We start from the raw sequence: 20556 nt of genomic DNA on the forward strand, positions 1-20556 counted from the left end.
GACCACTTCAACAAATCTTTACCAAATATTACTTTTCTGGCCCTTCTCTTTATTTTATTTCTTTATATATATATATTATTTCACTTCCTTCTTTTCTTCCTTTGACAATAAACTAAATCATGCATAGACAAAAATAACACACAGCTTAACATTTACATACATACAGTACACCTCCACAAACACAAATGGACTCTTTTTAATTTCAACTCTCCATTTCGCAGCTTTCTCTTAACTGATTTTTTTCTGCAAGTTCCCAAAAGCAGTTGGTGATTGGTGTGGTGAGCATACCGTTAGGCCCCGAAGACCTAAAGTTTAGGCTTACACACTAATGACAGATAGCCTAAAAAATAATAAAGGAAACACCTCAATGTAGCCTATATATAGATATTCCACAATTATACATGTATGGATTTTATAATGCATTGTTTTATCTTTATTCAACCCACCTGAACACAATATTTAATGACCTTAGAAGCCCATCCCGCGCGAGTTATGAGTCAACCCGCGCTAGTGCATGTCTCTCTCTCTCTTTCATTCTCTGCCCCAAAGCTGAGAGCTATTGGCTTGCGCGCCTTAATTATTTCACTCTCTCTCACACAGTTTGCCCGACCACCGACACACAGACACCGCGCTCCATCTGTCTGTATTGTGAAGCAGAGATGCAGTCGCTGCTCGCCATCCTCCGCGACAGACTGGCCCTGTGTAAACGTTACCAGTGCAGGGTAACCTGTTACTGGTGACAGTCTACGACGACAAATGCAGCATACCCGGGTCAGATTGGTAGGAAGACGAACGGCGCAATGATGGGACAGTTTTCGGGGGTATGCTACCGGAGTTTGGTCATCCTCTTGTTTCTCGGTTTGCAGTTCCCGGCCACGGCGGCACGAGGTAAGAACAGTTCAGAATTTGTTATTCTTGTTTTTGCCAGAACAGCTGTGTGTTGTGCAAGTGCAGGAATTTGCACTTGCACTATAGATTAGTCATGGTGTGTTCTATGGTATCCAATCGCACAAACTAACTGTACTATGCTTAACTTTGTCAATATTATTTTTGGTATTGTAAACATATTTTAAATGCTTTCCCTTCTTTCGTCAACGTCCGCAAATATAGGACACCTATCGAATGCAAAAGAGTTAAAGGCTACAAATGTATCGTCATCTGACCCTGGGCTAATTATTTTAGAAAAAATGGTTCCAAAAGGGTGATTTTGCTGTCCCCATAGAACCCTTTTTGGTTCCAATTAGAACCATTTTTGTTTCCATGTAGAACCTTCTGTAGAAACGACGGTTCTACATGGAACCCAAAACGATTCTACCTGTAACCAATAAGGGTTCTTCAAAGGGTTCTAGATAGTATTCTGTCGGCCCACACCGAAGAAGGCAGACGCGAAAATAAATCATACAACAATATTCAAGATACTACTGACTGGTTGTTGGTCATGATCCAAATGTTTCTCAGCGATAGACGCCTTTTGGCTTTTGAATTAAAACACATTGATTGTGCACAGCGGGGGAACCGCTCGGCCAGTTCTTCCATGCGTTGACATGTGTTGCTGTGATGGTCTCTCCGGGAGAATGATGGGTTCACATCCCAAAACACTGCTCTTTGAAGTAATGCATAGTCGATAGTGACAGCTCAGACATATAGGCTTGAGACGTGTGCTGTTGGGGTGTGCAGGAAGCCTAGTGGTTAGCGCGTTGGGTCAATAACCAAAAAGTTGCTGGATCGAATCCTCGAGCTGACAAGGGGGAAAAAACTGTCGTTCTCCCTCTGAACAAGGCAGTTAACCCACTGTTCCCCGCTAGGCTGTTGTAAAAAGAGAGTTTGTTCTTAACTGACTTGCCTAGTTAGATGAAGGTTATATTTGAAAAAACAACACCTCTTTGGATAACTACATTATGTGCTTCTTATTTTTATTATGAAAAGATTACATGAAATAGGCAACACATTGAAAACAATACTATTCGGGTAGTTAGGCTGTTAGGGACGATTCAACTCCTGCTATAGGTCTCACTATGGACCCCATCACATGCTCTCCTCCCTACCTTGACCTCTTGACACCCACTTAACTTCTAGCCTATCATGTCTTACCGTGAGTCATTTGCAAATCAATGACCAAATTAGCCATAAGGATTTTATTATTGCATATCAAGTATGGAAAGAAACTGTACCTGAGTAATATAAATATTAGATTAGGGCTCTATTCAGCTTCAGTGGTTTAGCTTTTTGAGGCTGATAGTTGAGATAGTGTGAGGTATTCTACTGTGTATTGGGAGACAGAAGTTCATTAATAAGGAATTGGGCCCATCCTTTTAAGCTTGTAAATAACCCTTATTGTCGTTTTCACTCTTCCCTCCTCTGTCGTTTTTCTCCTCATTCTTACTCTCTTGGCACCAGAAGCTTCAGAAACCTAATGAATTTTGTTGTTCTACATCCCAATAGAGGACATTGATATCTCCAGACCATTGATAATCTGATCAGATCCTATGTATGCTCACCCAGCCTTGGGTGATAATATCCTAATGCCGGTTCCCGACCGTGTGATATTGTTCTGTTATGTGTACTTATTTCATGATCCACTATATCAGAGACACAATTGAGACATAGCCTGCAGGTGTATAGTAAATTGAGTGATCTGAGTATTGGGGTTGAGGAGAGAAAAGAGAGACAGACACACAGCACCAGCGGCAGGTTTGACAGTGCCGTTTGATGTTTCAGTTGCGACTCTCGCCATCTGATATGGAGAGAGAAAGAGAGAGAGGAGGGAGAAAGTGAGGGGCAGTGAGATAGAGAGAGATATGAATAAAGGGCTACAGATAGGAGTTGTCTGTGGGAGAACCCATGTATCCCAAATATGTCAACTCGTCTCTCCAGCCACCTCTTTGATTTAACTGACATTTAACATGAGAGGAATTCATGAGCTCAATATGGAGAGGATGCATGGGATTATCCAGGATTTTTTCTCTTCTCCTTTTTTTGAGAATGCCAAATCAAATTTTATTTGCCACTTGCACCGAATACTATTGGTGTAGATAATAATAAGAGTATGAATAAAGAACAGAGTAGCAGCATATGATGAGAGTGAAAGTGTGTGTGTGTATGTAGTGTATGTGAATTAGAGGTCGACCGATTAATCAGAATGGCCGATTAATTAGGGGCGATTTCAAGTTTTCATAACAATCGGAAATCAATATTTTTGGACACCGATTTTAACTTTTTAATTTTTTGTATATTTTTAACACCTTTATCTAATCTTTATTTAACTAGGCAAGTCAGTTAAGAACACATTCTTATTTTCAATGACGGCCTAGGAACGGTGGGTTAACTGCCTTGTTCAGGGGCAGAACAACAGATTTTTACCTTGTCAGCTCAGGGATTCAATCTTGCAACCTTACAGTTAACTAGTCCAAGGCTCTAACCACCTGCCTCTCATTGCACTCCACGAGGAGCCTGCCTGTTACGCGATTGCAGTAAGCCAAGGTAAGTAGCTAGCTAGCATTAAACTTATCTTATAAAAAACAATCAATCAATCAATCATAATCACATGTTAAAAGGAACCACCAGCTTTCATATGTTCTCATGTTCTGAGCAAGGAACTTAAACGTTAGCTTTCTTACATGGCACATATTGCACTTTTACTTTCTTCTCCAACACTTTGTTTTTTCATTATTTAAACCAAATTACTTCCAGACACAAATGAGAGAACAGCTCACTGACCATTTTACTCGCCATAGCTAGGCTGTTTTTATATTATGCATAGCATTGGTGACTGTAACTGTGCTGCCGGCATCAATTTACGCTTTTTTGCCAACGTTTACTGACACCGGCCATATTCAATGGGGGTTGAGCGTTCGTAAATCCGTCAGTTATTCTGCGCTCTAGCACACTCAGACAAGAGTGCTCTGAAATTGCAGTAGATAGAGAGAGCGAATTTACCAGCCACTTCTATCAACAGTTGTCGCAGTGACAATCTATTGAAATGGTTACTTGTATAGTGGAGTCTTTTGTTAAGATATGTAGTTAGCTAGCTAGGTAAACAATTAACCATAATTCTTGCTCATTACTACCCTGCATTAGGCTATAACTAGCAAAGCAAATGGCTCTGAGATACAAATAATAAGATCATACACGCAACGTTAGCTAGCGAGCCAGCCAGCTAACGTTAGCTAGCTAACATTACACTTGGGGTAACTTGAAATTAAAATTACTTTCTGTCAAAATTAGTAACATGTAATATCTGAAAATGTAGCTAGCTAGAATGCCTTACCCATTGTCACGTGTGCTCCATCTACGGACTCTAGGTCACCAGGCTGCTCATTATGGCGCACACCTGTCACCATTGTTACGCTCACCTGCGTGTCGTCAGATTCACCTGGGCTCCATCACTTCCCTGATTACCTTCCCTATATATGTCACTCCCGTTGGTTCCTTCCCCAGGCATCATTGTTTCTGTGTCATGTCTGTGCGTTGTTCGTGTTTCTTGTTTTGTATTTAGTTGCATTTATTTATTAAAAGACTCACTCCCTGAACTTGCATCCTGACTCTCAGCGCACTCGTTACACCCATATACATCATGGAGGGACGCTTCTCCCTCTCACGGATGCCATGATTGCCCTGTGGTTAAAGATGTAATCCGGAGACAGGTGTTTTCTCCTCTCCTTAGCTATCATACTCTAATTCCACTGATTTCAAAACTCGGTCCTCCAGAAAGTGGAGAGCAACACTTACAGTGGCTTTAGAAAGTATTCGCCCCCCTTGGCATTTTTCCTATTTTGTTGCCTTACAACCTGGAATTAAAATAGATTTTTTGGGGGTTTGTATCATTTGATTTAACAACACTTTGAAGATGCAAATGATTTTTTATAGTGAAACAAAAAAGAAATAACTTGAGCGTGCATAATACTTTCAAAACTGCTCCAGCTCCTTCAAGTCGGATGGGTTCCGCTGGTGTACAGCAATCTTTAAGACATACCACAGATCCTCAATTGGATTGAGGTCTGGGTTTTGACTTGGCCATTCCAAGACATTTAAATGTTTCCCCTTAAACCACTTGAGTGTTGCTTTAGCAGTATGCTTAAGGTCATTGTCCTGCTGGAAGGTGAACCTCCGTCCCAGTCTCATATCTCTGGAAGACTGAAACAGGTTTCCCTCAAGAATTTCCCTGTATTTAGCACCATCCTTCATTCCTTATTTTTCAACCAGTTTCCCAGTCCCTGCCAATGAAAAACATACCCACAGCATGATGCTGCCTCCACCATGCTTCACTGTGGGGATGTTGTTCACGGGGTGATTGAGAGGTGTTGGGTTTGTGCCAGACATAGCGTTTTCCTTGATGGCCAAAAAGCTAAATGTTAGTCTCTTCTGCACAGAGTACCTTCTTCCATATGTTTGGGGAGTCTCCCACATGCCTTTTGGCGAACACCAAACATGTTTGCTTATATTTTATTTAAGCAATGTTTTTTTCTGGCCACTTCTCCGTAGAAGCCCAGCTCTGTGGAGTGTACGGCTTAAAGTGGTTCTATGGACAGATACTCCAATCTCACGTGGAGCTTTGCAGCTCCTTCAGGGTTCTCTTTGGTCTCTTTGTTGCCTCTCTGATTAATGCCCTCCTTGCCTGGTCCGTGAGTTTTGGTGGTTAGACCTCTCTTGGCAGGTATGTTGTGGTGCCATATTCTTTCAATTTTTTAATCATGGATTTAATGGTGCTCAGTGGGATGTTCAAAGTTTCTGATATTTTTTTATAACCCAACCCTGATCTGTACTTCTCCAAAACTTTGTCCCTGACCTGTTTGGAGAGCTCCTTAGTCTTCATGGTGCCACTTGCTTGGTGTTGCCGCTTGCTTAGTGGTGTTGCAGACTCTGGGGCCTTTCGGAACAGGTGTATATATACTGAGATCATGTGACAATTAGATTGCACACAGGTGGATTTTATTTAACTAATTATGTGACCTCTTAAGGTAATTGGTTGCACCAGATCTTATTTAGGGCCTTCATAGCAAAGGGGCTGAATACATATGCACTCACTACTTTTCCGTTAAATAGTTATTTTTTAAATTTCGCTTTACCAATTTGGACTATTTTGTATGTCCATTTCATGAAATCCAAATAAAAATCAATTTAAATTACAGATGGTAATGCAGCAAAATAGGAAAAATTCCAAGGGGGATTAATACTTTTGCAAGGGACTGTACACAATCCATGTCTTATTTGCCTCGAGGCTTAAAAGTCCTTCTTTAACCTGTCTCCTCCCCTTCGTTCTACACAGATTGAAGTGGATTTAACATCAATAAGGGATTGTAGCTTTCACCTGGATTCACCTGGTTAGTATATGTCATGGAAAGAGCGGGTGTTCCTTAATGTTTTGTACACTCATAAAGGGAATACAATAAAATTGGAAAATTATTTAATTCCAACTCTCACAATTTCACGCATTTTCAACATATACTGTATTTTCCCCATTCTACGCTTGACAAGCAGTTAACTTATTCCACCACTTGGCACTGCTGTTGTCCCCTCTTCACGACTGTGCAGGTGTGTGTGGACCATGTTAAGACTTAGTGATGTGGACGCCAAGGAACTTGAAGCTCTCGACCTGCTCCACTACAGCCCTGTCGATGTGGATGGGGATGTGCTCTCCCCTCTTTCTCCTGTAGTCGTCGATCAGCTCCTTGGTCTTACTGACGTTTAGGGAGAGGTTGTTGTTCTGGCACCACACTGCCAAGTCTCTGACCTCCTCCCTGTAGGCTGTTTCATCGCCGTTGGTGATTAGGCCTACCACCGTCTTGTCATCAGCAAACTTGTTGATGGTGTTGGAGTTGTGTGTGGCCACCTAGTTGTGGGTGAACATGAAGTACAGGAGGGGACTAAGCACACACCCCTGAGGGTACCCCGTGTTGAGGGTCAGTGTGGAGGAGGTGTTGTTGCCTACTCTCAGCACCGAGGGCCGGCCCGTCAGGAAGTCCAGGATTCAGTTGCAGAGGGAGGTGTTCAGTCCCAGAGTCCCAAGCTTGGTGATGAGCTTGGAGAGGAATATGTTGATGAATTGAGTTGTAGTCTATGAACAGCATTCTCACAAAGTTATTTCCCCTCTTCTACAGGTGGGAGAGGGCAGTGTGGAGTCCAATAGAGATTGCGTAATCTATGGATCGGTAGGGCAGTATGCGAATTGGAGTGACACCAGGGTTGGGATGATAGTGTCAATGTGTGTCATTACCAGCCTTTCAAAGCACTTCATCATTACAGATGTGAGTGCTACAAGGCGATAGTCATTTAGGTATGTTACCTTGGTTCTTGGGAACAGGGACAATGGTGGTCATCTTGAAACATGTTGGGATTACCGAATGGGACAAGGAGAGATTGAATATGTCAGCCAAAACAATTGTCTGCTGGTCTGCGCATACTCTGAGAACGTGGTCAGGTTTTCCCCTTGGCCTCGCATCTGCTTCATCGGACCACTTCCGTGTTGAGCGTGTCACTGGTATTCCTGGTTGAACTTTTGTATGTAAACAGAAAGCAGGAAAATAGCGTAATGGTCTGATTTTCCGAAGGGAGTTCTGTATTCAGAATGTGGAGTATATACACTATATATATATATATATATATATATATATATATATATATATATATATATATATACAAAAGTATGTGGACACCCCTTCAAATGAGTGAATTCCGCTATTTCAGCCACAACCGTTGCTGATGGGTATATTATATCGAGCACACAGCCATGCAATCTCCATAGACACACATTGGCAGTAGAATAGCCTTACTGAAGAGCTCAGTGACACGTGGCACCGTCACAGGATGCCTCCTTTCCAACAAGTCAGTTAGTCAAATTTCTGCCCTGCTTGAGCTGTCCATGTCAACTGGAAGTGCTGTTATTGTGAAGTGAAAACGTCTAGGAGCAACAAAGGCTCAGCCGCGAAGTGGTAGGCCACACAAGCTCACAGAATGGGACTGCCGAATGCTGAAGCGCGTAGAATGTAAAAAAATTATCTGTCCTCGTTTGCAACACTCACTACCGGGTTCCAAACAGCCTCTGGAAGCAACGTCAGAACAAGAACTGTTCGTTGGGAGCTTCATGAAATGGTTTTCCATGGCCGAGCAGCCACAAACAAGCCTAAGATCACCATGCACAATGCCAAGTGTCGGCTGGAGTAGTGTAAAACTCTCCGGCAATGAACTCAGGAGCAGTGAAAACATGTATTCTGGAGTGATGAATCATGCTTCACCATCTGGCAGTCAGACGGACGAATCTGGGTTTGGCGATGCCAGTTAGAACGCTACCAGCCCGAATGCATAGGGCCAAATGTAAAGTTTGGTGGAGGAGGAATAATGGTCTGGGGCTGTTTTTCATGGTTCGGGCTAGGCCCCTTAGTTGCAGGGAAGGGAAACGTTAACGCTACAGCAATCAATGACATTCTAGACAATTCTGTGCTTACAACTTTGTGGGAAACAGTTTTGGGAAGGCCCTTTCCTGTTTCAACATGACAATGCCCCGTGCACAAAACGCGGTGCATACAGAAAAGTTTTTTGTTGAGATTGTTGTGGAAGAACTTGACTGGCCTGCACAGAGCCCTGACCTCAACCTCATTTGGGATGAATTGGCACGCCGACTGCAAGCCAGGCCTAGTTGCCCAACATCCGTGCCCGACCTCACTAATACTCTTGTGACTGAATGGAAGCAAGTCGTCGCAGCAATGTTCCACAATCTAGTGGAAAGCCTTCTTAGAAGATTGGAGGCTGGTATAGCAGCAAAGGGGGGGGGGGGGGGGGGGTACCAACTACATATTAATGTCCATGATTTTGGAATGAGATTTTCGACAAGCAGGTGTCCACATAGTTCTGGCCATGTACTGTATGTGGAGCAATCATGACACAATTTTCTGTATTGCATGCTTTCAGGGGCACTATTTTGGGGGAATTGTGTCTCTCCTGTCCCCATATGCCTCTCTCTGCCACATTTCTTGAATATGGCCAAGCTTGGCAATTGCGACAAAGCAATAGCGTTGTGACAATGCAGCTCTGATTTAATTACTTTCCATGAGTATGAACATTTTACATGGAAAGTCAGCCAAACCCCTCAAATTAAACTAATCTAATCAAAGATATGACTCACTCGGGGTGAATTGGATTGAAACACGTTGGAGAAAGGTTCCCATTCATTATGGTAGGAATAATATGTACAGATGCAATATGTAGATACTGTATCAACCTGTTGTTTTCCAATTTAGATCCACACATTTTTAAACCCCCAATTTCATTACTTGAGAAGAGTCCTATTCTTTACCAGCGGGACACCAACCACAGTACAGTACACAAAATAATACAAGGCCTACTCAGTACCATCATGATAAGATGATGGACTCCATTCAGGTCCAGCTTTAGAGATTTTACTCAGTTACCGCAAAAACATCATAATGAGCCATACAATCTCCTTTTGAAATATATGTCAGGCAGTTACATTATTAGTATTGATTAATTTCAAGATGAGGTTGTAGTTTACACCCTGATATTAGGCTAATTATATACTCTATAGGCAGTTTTTAAAGCAGTGTGTGAGTGAAGGGTGTTTCCATGAAATAAACAGTAATTACATATATTAACACAAACCTGAAATTAGTCTTTCCATATTCTGATGTTGACACAAAACATCCTAGAACCAAATTGCACAAGAACGTGTGTGTGTGTGTGTGTGGTCTTCCCTGGTTCCATTGGCATGGGATTGAATGTACTGTTGCAGAATATTCTGTGAGGATATTGAGGTGGAATGACAATAGGATTCAGTGTGTGTGGATTAATACAGAATCTTGTTTGTCGTTGGATTTGTTTCTCCGTGGGGTTTCTTTGAAGGCTTAGAGGAGCTGTTGTCATTACAAACCTCTGCTGTGACCCACCTCCTCACTGTTTTGGTTTGTGTTTTGTGTGTGTGCACTCCATTAATGATCATTTCAATGTAGTTTACCTCAATTAGTTGACTGGTTGATGGTTTGGTCGTTAGGCTGTTGGTCGACCGATAGTCGAGCAGTAACAAATATATATATACACTGTGGGCCTAGACTAAAAGACCATTTATGCTTGATCTGAAAATGGGTTTGGAGGCTCCATCTGGAGGGTGTGACGCAATTGTCGAGTTTCCAGTGGCATGCAGAGGCCAAATCGAGCGCCATACCGCATCGCCATGTGCCTACCAAATTGTGTAACAATGTGGAGGGCTCTATATAGCTAATTGACATGATTGGTTGATGGTAGGTGGGGGCAGTACATCCTTTATAAACACAAACTCACTTCCTTGACAACAGCTCTGCACTGCTCCGCAAAGCGCAATAAGTATGAATGCCCTGACTTCTGCTGAGGCCAGATCACGGTAAATATTGCATGGCCAATGCAGAAGTCAGATTGACCAATGCAGTTCTCTCCAGAATCTCCCGCCAATTGTGTGAATTGTTTGTGTTTGATTGTTAGTGTATTTCAATTCCCCATTACATACAACACCAGTTTTACATGTACTGTTAATTCCTATCATTTCTAATATACAATGTTTGTTACTTTGGTTACGGTAATTTCTGTTAATACATTCAATATTATTATTCCAGTCTTCCCGTTGGAGTGGACACATTGTTTGCAGAGTGCCCAACCTATGCTACACTTGTGAGTAACAAGTGTTTGTTTATGTCATTCCATTTACGAGTTTTGTCAATTTAGTCATTGTCTTTTGTTTGGGGCACTCCTGTCATTGTTGAGTAAGTACGTGCACGCATAGAAGTAGGCCAATAGGCTACCTGGCCTGCGCGCAAATGTAGGCATACAAATCCACCCATTTGGGGATCTGATAGTATTTCTGATTGGCTTAACTCACCACCACTAATGACCTGTGGTCATTTTTTTGTTGTTTTGTTTTTAGTTTCTTTCACCCCCCTCCCCCCCCCCCCCCCCAATTTTGGGAAAGGTGAAGGTCGAGAGCCGTGCATCCTCCGAAACACGACCCTGCCAAGCTGCACTGCTTCTTGATACAGTGCTCGCTTTACCCGAAAACTAGCTGCACCAATGTGTCGGAGGAAACACTGTACACCTGGCTACCGTGTCAGCGTGCATACACCCGGCCCGCCACAGGATTCGCTAGAGCGCGATGGGACAAGGACATCCCAGCCGGCCAAACCCTCCCCTAACCAGGACGACGCAGGGCCAATTGTGTGCCACCTCATGGGCGATGCAGTGCCTTAGACCGCTGCGCCACTCAGGAGGCCCAGTATGTTTTTACATTCATTGAGAATTACAGTAGTTCCTCAATGTATTTGAAAAATCTTTCCAGTTCTTTCCCTTTCGATAACCACTCAGCGTGAAATGGAAAAATGTCATGCTCTGATCCAGTGGAAAAGTCATAAAATAGGCTTACATGATTACTTCTTCTCAGTGCTTGACTTGGACTGAAATAAGTTCTGGTACTCACTTTGGGTGCTGATAATGTTTATATTTAGGTGCGGGAGCTCCACAATACTTTTTAGCTAATATTCTATAAGAGGAACAGGAGCTCAAGCAGTACAAAATTGGAGGTGCCGGTATTTGGCTCCGGTGAGCTCCTGCCCAAGTCAAGCATTGTTTCTCATCCCTTGCACAAATAACCAACAACTGTGTCTGGCCAGAGCTCACTGGCACTGGAAACTCTGAGGGGCCAGAATATTTAATACAATTTTGCAAGTTCGCTGGTGCAAGCCTAAGGCCAGACCCAAGTTAATAGTTGATACAATGTTTCAAGTTCATTGATTTATGGGATATTTATTTTTATCAGGATATTTTCTACCTGCAGGCTGCAATGTTTTTATTTGTTGGCTTTTTTTTACATTAGTAGTTGGCAATGGCTGTAGAAGTTACTTTTTAGGTTTGTATAATTTTCATTTAGATTTGAAATGAAGTCTGATTTACCACATGATAATGCTAAATGTAATTTCACGGAAAATGGCATTAGAAAACCATAACTGGCACCCGTATCTGTAGAAATGGTAAGATAAATTGGCATTCCACATGAAAAAGGTTGCCGACTCCTCGTGTAGCCTATTACTGGCAACTTCAGGAGAGTAATGGCACAATCTACGAAGGCCAGCAGTATCGGGAATAGTTGGGCCAGGTAAATATTTTTGTTCTTCTGGTTATCTAGATATCTTGAGGGATTTGTCTTATTTCATCAAACCTTAACACCTTGATCACACCGACAGCGTCATTGCGCAAAATGGTACGCAGCATCATCTAGATATGCGTGCAACAAAAGTTCAACATTCACCTTCTGCTACCATTTCTGTCAAGCCATCTACGCATACAGTTTGACGTATGCAGCTCACAGAATTCCCTACAATTGCCTCTGCAACGCAATGCTGCAAGGCAAATGTAGCGTTTCATTGGAAATGAATGTACTTCTGGTGTACGAAAATGCAATGACGCTGTCGGTGTGATCGAGGCAGATGCTTAAAGCATCAGACAAGCTCAATGCATATAGTTGATTTTATTAAAACACATAGGGTGTGTGTAGTGGCATGTATCCTAGTGGTTAGAGCGTTGGACCAGTAATTGAAAGGTTGCAAGATCAAAACCCTGAGCTGACAAGGTAAACATTTGTTGTTCTACCCCTGAACAAGACAGTTAACCCACTGTTCCTAGGCTCTCATTGAAAAAAATAAGTTATTCTTAACTGACTTGCCTAGTTAAATAAATATATGAAAAAATACACATTTAAACATTTCAAACAATGGATTGGTCAAAAGGACATACAACTTCAATGTCAAGCCCTTAAAATTCTCCTCTCCACATTCATACTCTTTTTACCGGTCTCTCTCTCTTTCTCTTTCTCTCTACTTCTACTCCTCTCTCTCACTCTCTCCTTACCTCTATGCCCCCCTCTATGCCCCCCTCCGCCAGTGGGAAACGCTTAACTGTCCAGAAAGCTTTCATTTCATAAATATATCCTCCCTTTCTCCTCCGTGTTTTTTTCTCTCCCTCCCTCGCAGCTTCTGTCAGTGTAATTTGGTTTCAGCAGATTGTTGCTGTGACAAATGCTTAGGCTCTGGAGCCATTCCTCAGCTCACCTGATGGAGGGAGGAAGACAGAGTGGGATAGAGGGACGGATGGAAAGATAAGAGGACTCGGCAGAGGGGAAGGCAGGAGGTTTGGAGAGTGGCATGCCGGGGTATCTGATGTTATCCCTCATTGCCACGGCAGCATTCATCAATACCAGCAACCATCTGTCATCATGCTCCCTGACAAATACATTTGGAGAGTAATCAAAAGCAAATAGAAATGTGATGACTTTGAGGGCTGAGAAGGGAAAGAGGTGTGTGTTTGGAAAGGTTTTGATCCCGGGAAGGGAGAAAGTAAAGATTGGTGCCTGGATGAATCAATGAGAATGCACTTTGACAACATTGATACCTTTCAAATCAAATATAATTTTATTTGTCACATGCTTGTAAACAACAGATGTAGACTAATAATGAAATGGTTACTTACGAGAAAAAAAGACAAATAATAGAAAAATAGTAACACATGGAATAACAATAACTTTGCTATATACACGGGGTACCAGTACCGGGTCGATGTACAGGGGTACGAGGTAATTGATGTAGATATGCACATATAGGTAGGGATAAAATTACTAGGCAACAGGATAGATAAACAGTAACAGCAGTGTATGTGATCGAGTCAAAAGATTTAGTGCAAAAAGGGTCAATGCGGATAGTCGGTGTTAACTATTTGGTTGACTATTTAACTACCTGTCTAACAGTCCTATGGCTTGGTGGTAGAAGCTGTTCAGGGTCCTGTTGGTTCCAGGCTTGGTGCATCGGTACCGCTTGCCGTGCTTGTGAATGCTTAATGCTTGTAACACATCCATCTAATATGAAAGATAAACACATAACAATTTATGCATCAATACTTTGCGCTGCTTACTGTATATAAAACAACAATATAAGCTTTGCCATAAACCTTATTATATGAAAGTAGTTTGATGCAATGTGTAGTAATAGGTCAGTGAATTACCTTGACAGTTCAAGTTAGCAAGGACAAGTTTTCAGAGGATCAACTGTATTTTGAAAACTAAAACATTTGATTTACTGATACAACTCAGTCTAGCAATTTATGGATGTAGCTAAATGGTGGACCAGTTCATACATATTTCATAGTGCCTTTGCCCTGTCTGTCTGTCCATCTGTCTTGTCCTCCCAGCCTGATTGGAGCGTTTGTCAGTGAGGTGCAGCATGAGGGATTTGACATCACACAGGTGTGATCATTCTACAGTGGTCCCTGCAGTGTACGCTCAAACCGGTGTGATTAGAACGCTTATTTAGAACGTCCAGTTATGATTGATGCAATAGTCAGCGTTTGAGCTGGCCACACTTTTTTCACAGTAACATTTTGCACAAACAGTCCTTACAATGTTATGTCCTGAAAATGACCAGTTTATTTTTGGATGCAATGTTCAGACGGAAAATGTAGGCTACATTAGTCCTAGCGCTAACTGAGGAAAGATTGATGTAACACAAGAGGTCATATTTAGCTAACTCTTGGCTGACAGAAACCATAATATGAATTAGCTAATAGCAATTACTATTTACAATTCATCACATCACAGATAAGCTTACCACTGTTCAAAATAGAGTAAAACACTTTTCAAAAATGTCAAGTAATCCGACGATACGTAGTTTGTGCGTGCCTACATGTTTGTTTTTTTGCGTCAAAGATAAGAGGCAAGATGAGTTTGGTCTGTTTGCAGTATGCATGTTCAAGGGGGTGTGTCATCTACCATCATTCACTTCTGAAAGTTTACTTGAAAGATCAGCCATCACCCAGAATGCATTGTAGGATGTCAACAAACATGGCGGCACACATAAGCTGGCAAATAGCTTAGGATTAGCTCATCATAATCAGTACAACCTTAAAAATATATATTTTACACACATCATTTGTGTCCATTATAATTTATGCAAGAATCGGAATGCATGCTTTTTCACCAGTACTTGAAAACATGAATAGAACAGTAAATACATTATGATCCATACATACGGTATGCTACAGTAGAAATGACAACACAATATACAGAAAATAAGGCTGTCAAGGGCGTCGTAAGAAGTAGACCAAAGCGCAGCGTGGTGAGCGTACATTTCCTTTTATTTAAGATAATGTCGCCAACAATACAAAACGACCGTGAAGCTTAACAGGGCATTAGTGCCACTAACAGAGATAACTACCCACACTGAAAGGAGGGAAAAAAGGGCTACCTAAGTATGATTCCCAATCAGAGACAACGATAGACAGCTGTCCCTAATTGAGAACCATTCCCGGCCAACACATAGAAACACAAATCATAGAAATAAAGGACATAGAATATCCACCCAAATCACACCCTGACCAAACCAAAAAGAGACATAAAAAAGGCTCTCTAAGGTCAGGGTGTGACAAAGGCACTTAATTTGATTAGAACGCACATGCCCAAAGTTATTATTTGTAAGGAAAACAACAATGAAGGCAATGCGGGTGCCAGCTGGAAAATGTGCCAGGGGGAAAAGTTTGTGCAAGGCCTGTTCTGACTGGAGATGTGCAAATCTCTGCATACTTGATCTGAGGAAGTGCTTGGGCTTTTGTCAAAGACAGAAGTTTGTACGGCTCAGTAAACCCTCAAACATAAATTGTCCACAACATTGAAATTGGCTACTTCTATGTGAATTAGGTGGAACACATCTCAATTAAAACTCTTGTCAGAAAATGAAACTTGTTAGAAAATAATATGAAATTGACAAGTTGAAACATAACCTATAGATTATTAACAGGCGGTGTGCCTTGGTTTGAGGGCCTGTTGCGTAACAATCACATTTTGGAAATGCATTCTGACATCACATAAAAAACTCATGCTGGTGCGACCGTTAGAGATATTTGGAACTCACCGGTGAAAAGAGTCCCCGCTCGACGAATGAACCTTGCCTCATTCCCTCTGTCGTCAGGCACCGTGGCTTGAAAAACCAGCAAAGCACTTGCTTACTTACAATAACATTTCCAAAGCCCTTTGAAGATCTCCCCTACGCTCTCTTTTTAATAGCCAAATCAGAAATGCTCAACTGCAGAATATGCTTTAATGCAATATTAGCACTCAACATCAGCCTTGAACTGAACTGTTCAGAAGGCTTATAGGTTATTCTGGGCAATCATAACTTTAGCTTCCTGTCGAAGGGTTCACGTAATAATCGCTCAATTAAATTCCTATTATTCATCAACACAAAAACATCCTTATTCTAACAACTTACTCTAACTACTTAAAACATTGTCACACTTTCTTTAATTATTTAATTCACCATGTTACAACCTGTATTACTGTAGGTGATATGGCCCCTGCAGAGCCAGGCACTTTCTTCTTTGAGCTGTGTTTTTCTTCCCAGAGTGGGTTTTGCCTTTGTCAGAGTATTTCAGTGGATGGGTGTATAACAGCAAGCCTCCTGCTGTTCTGCTGTGGTGAGAGACAGAGCACTACGGGACTGAGAGGCACACCTGCGTATGTAGCAGCTGGTGGAGACCGCCCCACGAATCATCGCAAACCTGTCCCCACACTTCCTACCCCCCTCCCTTTCTACCTCCCTCTAGGTAACGCTCTCTGACTCCCTCTCCCCATCTCCCTATCGCTGTATACTATTTCCTCCTTTCTCTCTCTCTCTCTCTCTCTCTCTCTCTCTCTCTGATGTGCTATGCTGCTGTGCCGGTGTCTACGACAGAAAGGCATTATGGGTTTAATCGGCATACAAAAACTATTTTGCTATGGCACAATAGCAACGGAACTTCAAATGGAAAGGGGGTAGGGCAGGGGCGGGGGTTGCCATCCATGAGAAGACACAACTGCACTTGTCTGTCTACCCCTGGAGTTCACCCACCGCACATCAGCTTGTTGTTTTCTCCCCGGCGGTCAGTAAGTGGGTGGTCCAGGGCCCTCCGGTGCTCAGGGTTGGTGGGTGGACGAGTCGGTTTACTCTGCCGATGACTGTCAACGTAATACCATTTGCTCCCCCTCATTTACATTTAAATGAAAACAAATGACAATTCATTTAAAAGTTAAATATGAGCGAGCGCGGTAACACGAGCCCCCCCTCTCTTTGAATTCTTCCTCTCTTCCTTCCTGTCTATAGGCAGAGGGGATATTGAGTTGAACAGCGTAATCTAAATCTGTTTATCCATTGGGATACTGTTGTAGGTAATGTTTCCTTTCGATGCATTTGAGCAACAAGGCCGTGGCAAGGTTACGCAGCATTGAGTAAAGAGGGAACTTTGATGAGTGTCTCCTTCAACCCAAGGACTTCTGTCCACCATTAAGACTGATAACATCTGTTGTTTTCATCAATGCGGAGTTCGTGGACCGCATTCATCTAAGGCCACCTTTGTTTTGCAACACAGGCAGGTAGAATCGATAAAGAGCCGTGACTATCTCTGTTTAATTTAATCTCATGCGTTTTAAAGCACTCGCTGCTCTTCCTTCATAGTAGAGGACAAACCAGCCTCGGGCCACAGCGCCCTGCATGACTCTCATAATGTATGTACACATTATTATGGCTAGAGAGAGATTAGTGAAGGAGAAAAGCAGAGAATGACCTCTGCATAAGTTAACATTTACACTCTGGTGCCCTTAAATTGAGATTTTGTCTTCTTATCCCTCTGCTGTGCTCTGTGATCTCTGCTGTTTGAGTGACATGTCCTCATATTGCGCCTAGTCACAGCCTGAATACATATTTGTTAAAAATATTTATACTAGCAACTGATGAGGTTACCAGCGATGTCAAATGGCCACTGGCGAATGTGCGGTATCTAACAGCCCTAGCTCTGCAGTCAAGAACTGGTGCGATTGAGCGTTACAAAACGCTGAGTATAAGATAAGTGCCAGTTTGATACCCTACTCAAAACAGAGTGGCTACACGTGTCCTGACAAAGCCTGTGTTCACCGCAATAAAGCGAACAAACACATCTCAAATTGAAATGTCAAGTTGAACAGCCCTCGAATTGAAATGCGGAAATTGAAAAGAGTGACCAGCACCAGCAGACTTGATACAGTAACATCGCTTGTGTGGCTGCCTCCACAGGCATAACCAGGCCAGTATCCCACTGGGCACAAACTGGTTGAATCAACGTTGTTTCAATGTAATTTGTCACCGTATTGTGAGGTGGAATCTATGTGTAAAATACATTGGATTTGCAAAAAGTCATCAACAGTTGTTTGAGGGTGAAATTTCCACCACAGGATGTGGTCACCTTGGTAACCGATTTTCAAAATAGACAACGCCTGTTTAAAATATGTTACATTTGTACCTCTGAAACAACATCAGACCTTCAACGTTATGTCCACTAAAATAACAAAAAAAATGCCTGGGCAGCACCTCCTACTGGAGAATTGATCTATATACGGCAGAGTTTTCCAACCTTGTTCCTGTAGAGCTACTGTCCTGTAGGTTATCACTCCAACCCCAATCAAGCACATCTGATTCTAATAATCAGCTGGTTGATAAGCTGAATCAGGGGAGCTACTATTGGGTTGGTGCAAAAACCTACAGAGGGCAGTGATGTAAATTATTTAAGTAAAAATACTTTAAAGCACTACTTTGGTCGTTTTTGGGGGTATCTGTACTTTACCATTTGTATTTTTGACAACTTTTACTTTACTACATTCCTAAATGGGCTAATGTACTTTTTACTCCATTAATTTTCCCTGACACCCAAAAGTACTCGTTACATTTTGAATGCTTAGCAGGATATGAAATGGTCCAATTCACGCACTTATCAAGAGAACATCGCTTGTCATCCGTACTGCCTCTGTCTGGAGGACTCACTTAACACAAATGCTTCGTTTGTAAATTATGTTGGAGTGTTGGAGTGTACCTCTGGCTATCCATAAATAAATAAAAAACAAGAAAATTGTGCCGTCTGGTTTGCTTAATATAAGGAATTTGAAAAAAAATATTTAAAACCATATACTTTAACTGAAGGAGTATTTTACTGGGTGACATCATTTTCTATTAAGGTACACTATATATACAAAAGTATGTGGACATGCCTTCAAATTAGTTTATTTGGCTATTTCAGGCACAGGTATTGCTGACAGGTGTATAAAATTGAGCACACAGGCTTGCAATCTCATAGACAAACATTGGCTGTAGAATGGCCTTACTGCAGAGCTCAGTGACTTTCAATGTGGCACCGTCATAGGATGCCACCTTTCGAACAAGTCAGTTCGTCAAAATTCTGCCCTGCTAGAGCTGCCCCGGTCAACTGTAAGTGCTGTTATTGTCAAGTTGAAACTTCTAGGAGCAACAACATGAAGTGGTAGGCCACATAAGCTCACAGAATGGGACCGCCGAGTGCTGAGGTGTGTAGCGTGTAAAAATTCTGTCCTTGGTTGCAACACTCTACCAAGTTCAAAACTGCCTCTAGAAGCAACATCAGAAATAGCCGAACTGTTCGTCGGGAGCTTCATGAAATGGTTTTCCATGGCTGAGCAGTCGCAATGCCAAGTGTCGGCTGAAGTGGTGTAAAGCTTGCCATCATTGGACTCTGAAGCAGTGGAAACACATTCTCTAGAGTGATGAATCATGCTTCACCATCTGGCAGTCCGACGGACTATTCTGGGTTTGGCTGATTGCCAGGAGAACTCTACCTGCCCGAATGCATAGTGCCAACTGTAAAGTTTGATGGAGGAGGAATAATGGCCTGGGGCTGTTTTTCAAGATTCGGGCTAGGCCCCTTAGTTGCAGTGAAGGGAAATGTTAACGCTACAGCATACAATTACATTTTAGACGATTCTGCGCTTCCAACTTTCTGGCAACAATTTGGGGAAGGCCCTTTCCTGTTTCAACATGACAATGCCCCCGTGCACAAAGCAAGGTTCTTACAGAAATGGTTTGTCGAGATTGTTGTGGAAGAACTTGACTAGTCTGCACAGAGCCCTGACATCAACCCCATCAGTGCCCGACCTCACAAATACTCTTGTGACTGAATGGAAGCAAGTCCCCACAACAATGTTCCAACATCATACTAATGGCCATGATTTTGGAATGAGATGTTCAATGAGCAGGTGTCCACATACTTTTGGTCATGTCTTGTATCTTTACTTTTACTCAAGTATGACAATTGGGTACTTTTTCCCACCTCTCGAGGAGGGTAACTCTCCAGGAACAGGGTTAGAGGGCACTAATCTACAACTATACCTTTGGTCTCCAGTCCAGGTTTGTAACCAAGCCAAGCTTAGCTTTGATATGTCATTGACTATTGCCACTGTGCTATTGTGAGAATGATTGTTGAGAGATCTCCACTTAAAAATGAAATAGATTCAATGCTGCTGTCGAAAACCTACCCTTTGGAATGACTAACAGAACAAATGAAATGTACCCATACTTTATCAGTCATATAATGTCATACTAATGTCATAGTAATGTCATACTTTCCAGGTCCATACCCAAACAGTTCGAACTTCTAATTTTAAAAATGAATCTCTCCAGAAATAAGTCTCTCACTGTTGCCGCCTGCTACCGATCCCCCCTCAGCTCCCAG

The 20556-nt window shown here is 42.2% G+C and overlaps 1 protein-coding gene across 4 annotated transcripts in view; it reads left to right on the forward strand.

Moving 5' to 3' along the window:
* The first annotated feature begins 545 nt into the window (after positions 1-545).
* LOC110509703 (netrin receptor UNC5D) overlaps positions 546-20556 on the forward strand; it is a 322852-nt gene continuing 302841 nt past the window's right edge. For 3 of the 4 annotated variants that reach the window (XM_036967783.2, XM_036967784.2, XM_090227046.1), the window contains exon 1: positions 594-888. In XM_036967783.2, coding sequence (XP_036823678.1) covers positions 801-888 — 88 coding nt within the window. In that variant the 5' untranslated portion in view covers positions 594-800. Of the gene's footprint in view, positions 889-20556 lie in introns of all 4 variants that reach the window. The other variant, XM_036967782.2, reaches the window with a different exon arrangement.

This window comes from Oncorhynchus mykiss, chromosome 29 (assembly GCF_057628025.1).
Source record: "Oncorhynchus mykiss isolate SJ-2025 chromosome 29, ASM5762802v1, whole genome shotgun sequence".
Taxonomy (NCBI): domain Eukaryota; kingdom Metazoa; phylum Chordata; class Actinopteri; order Salmoniformes; family Salmonidae; genus Oncorhynchus; species Oncorhynchus mykiss.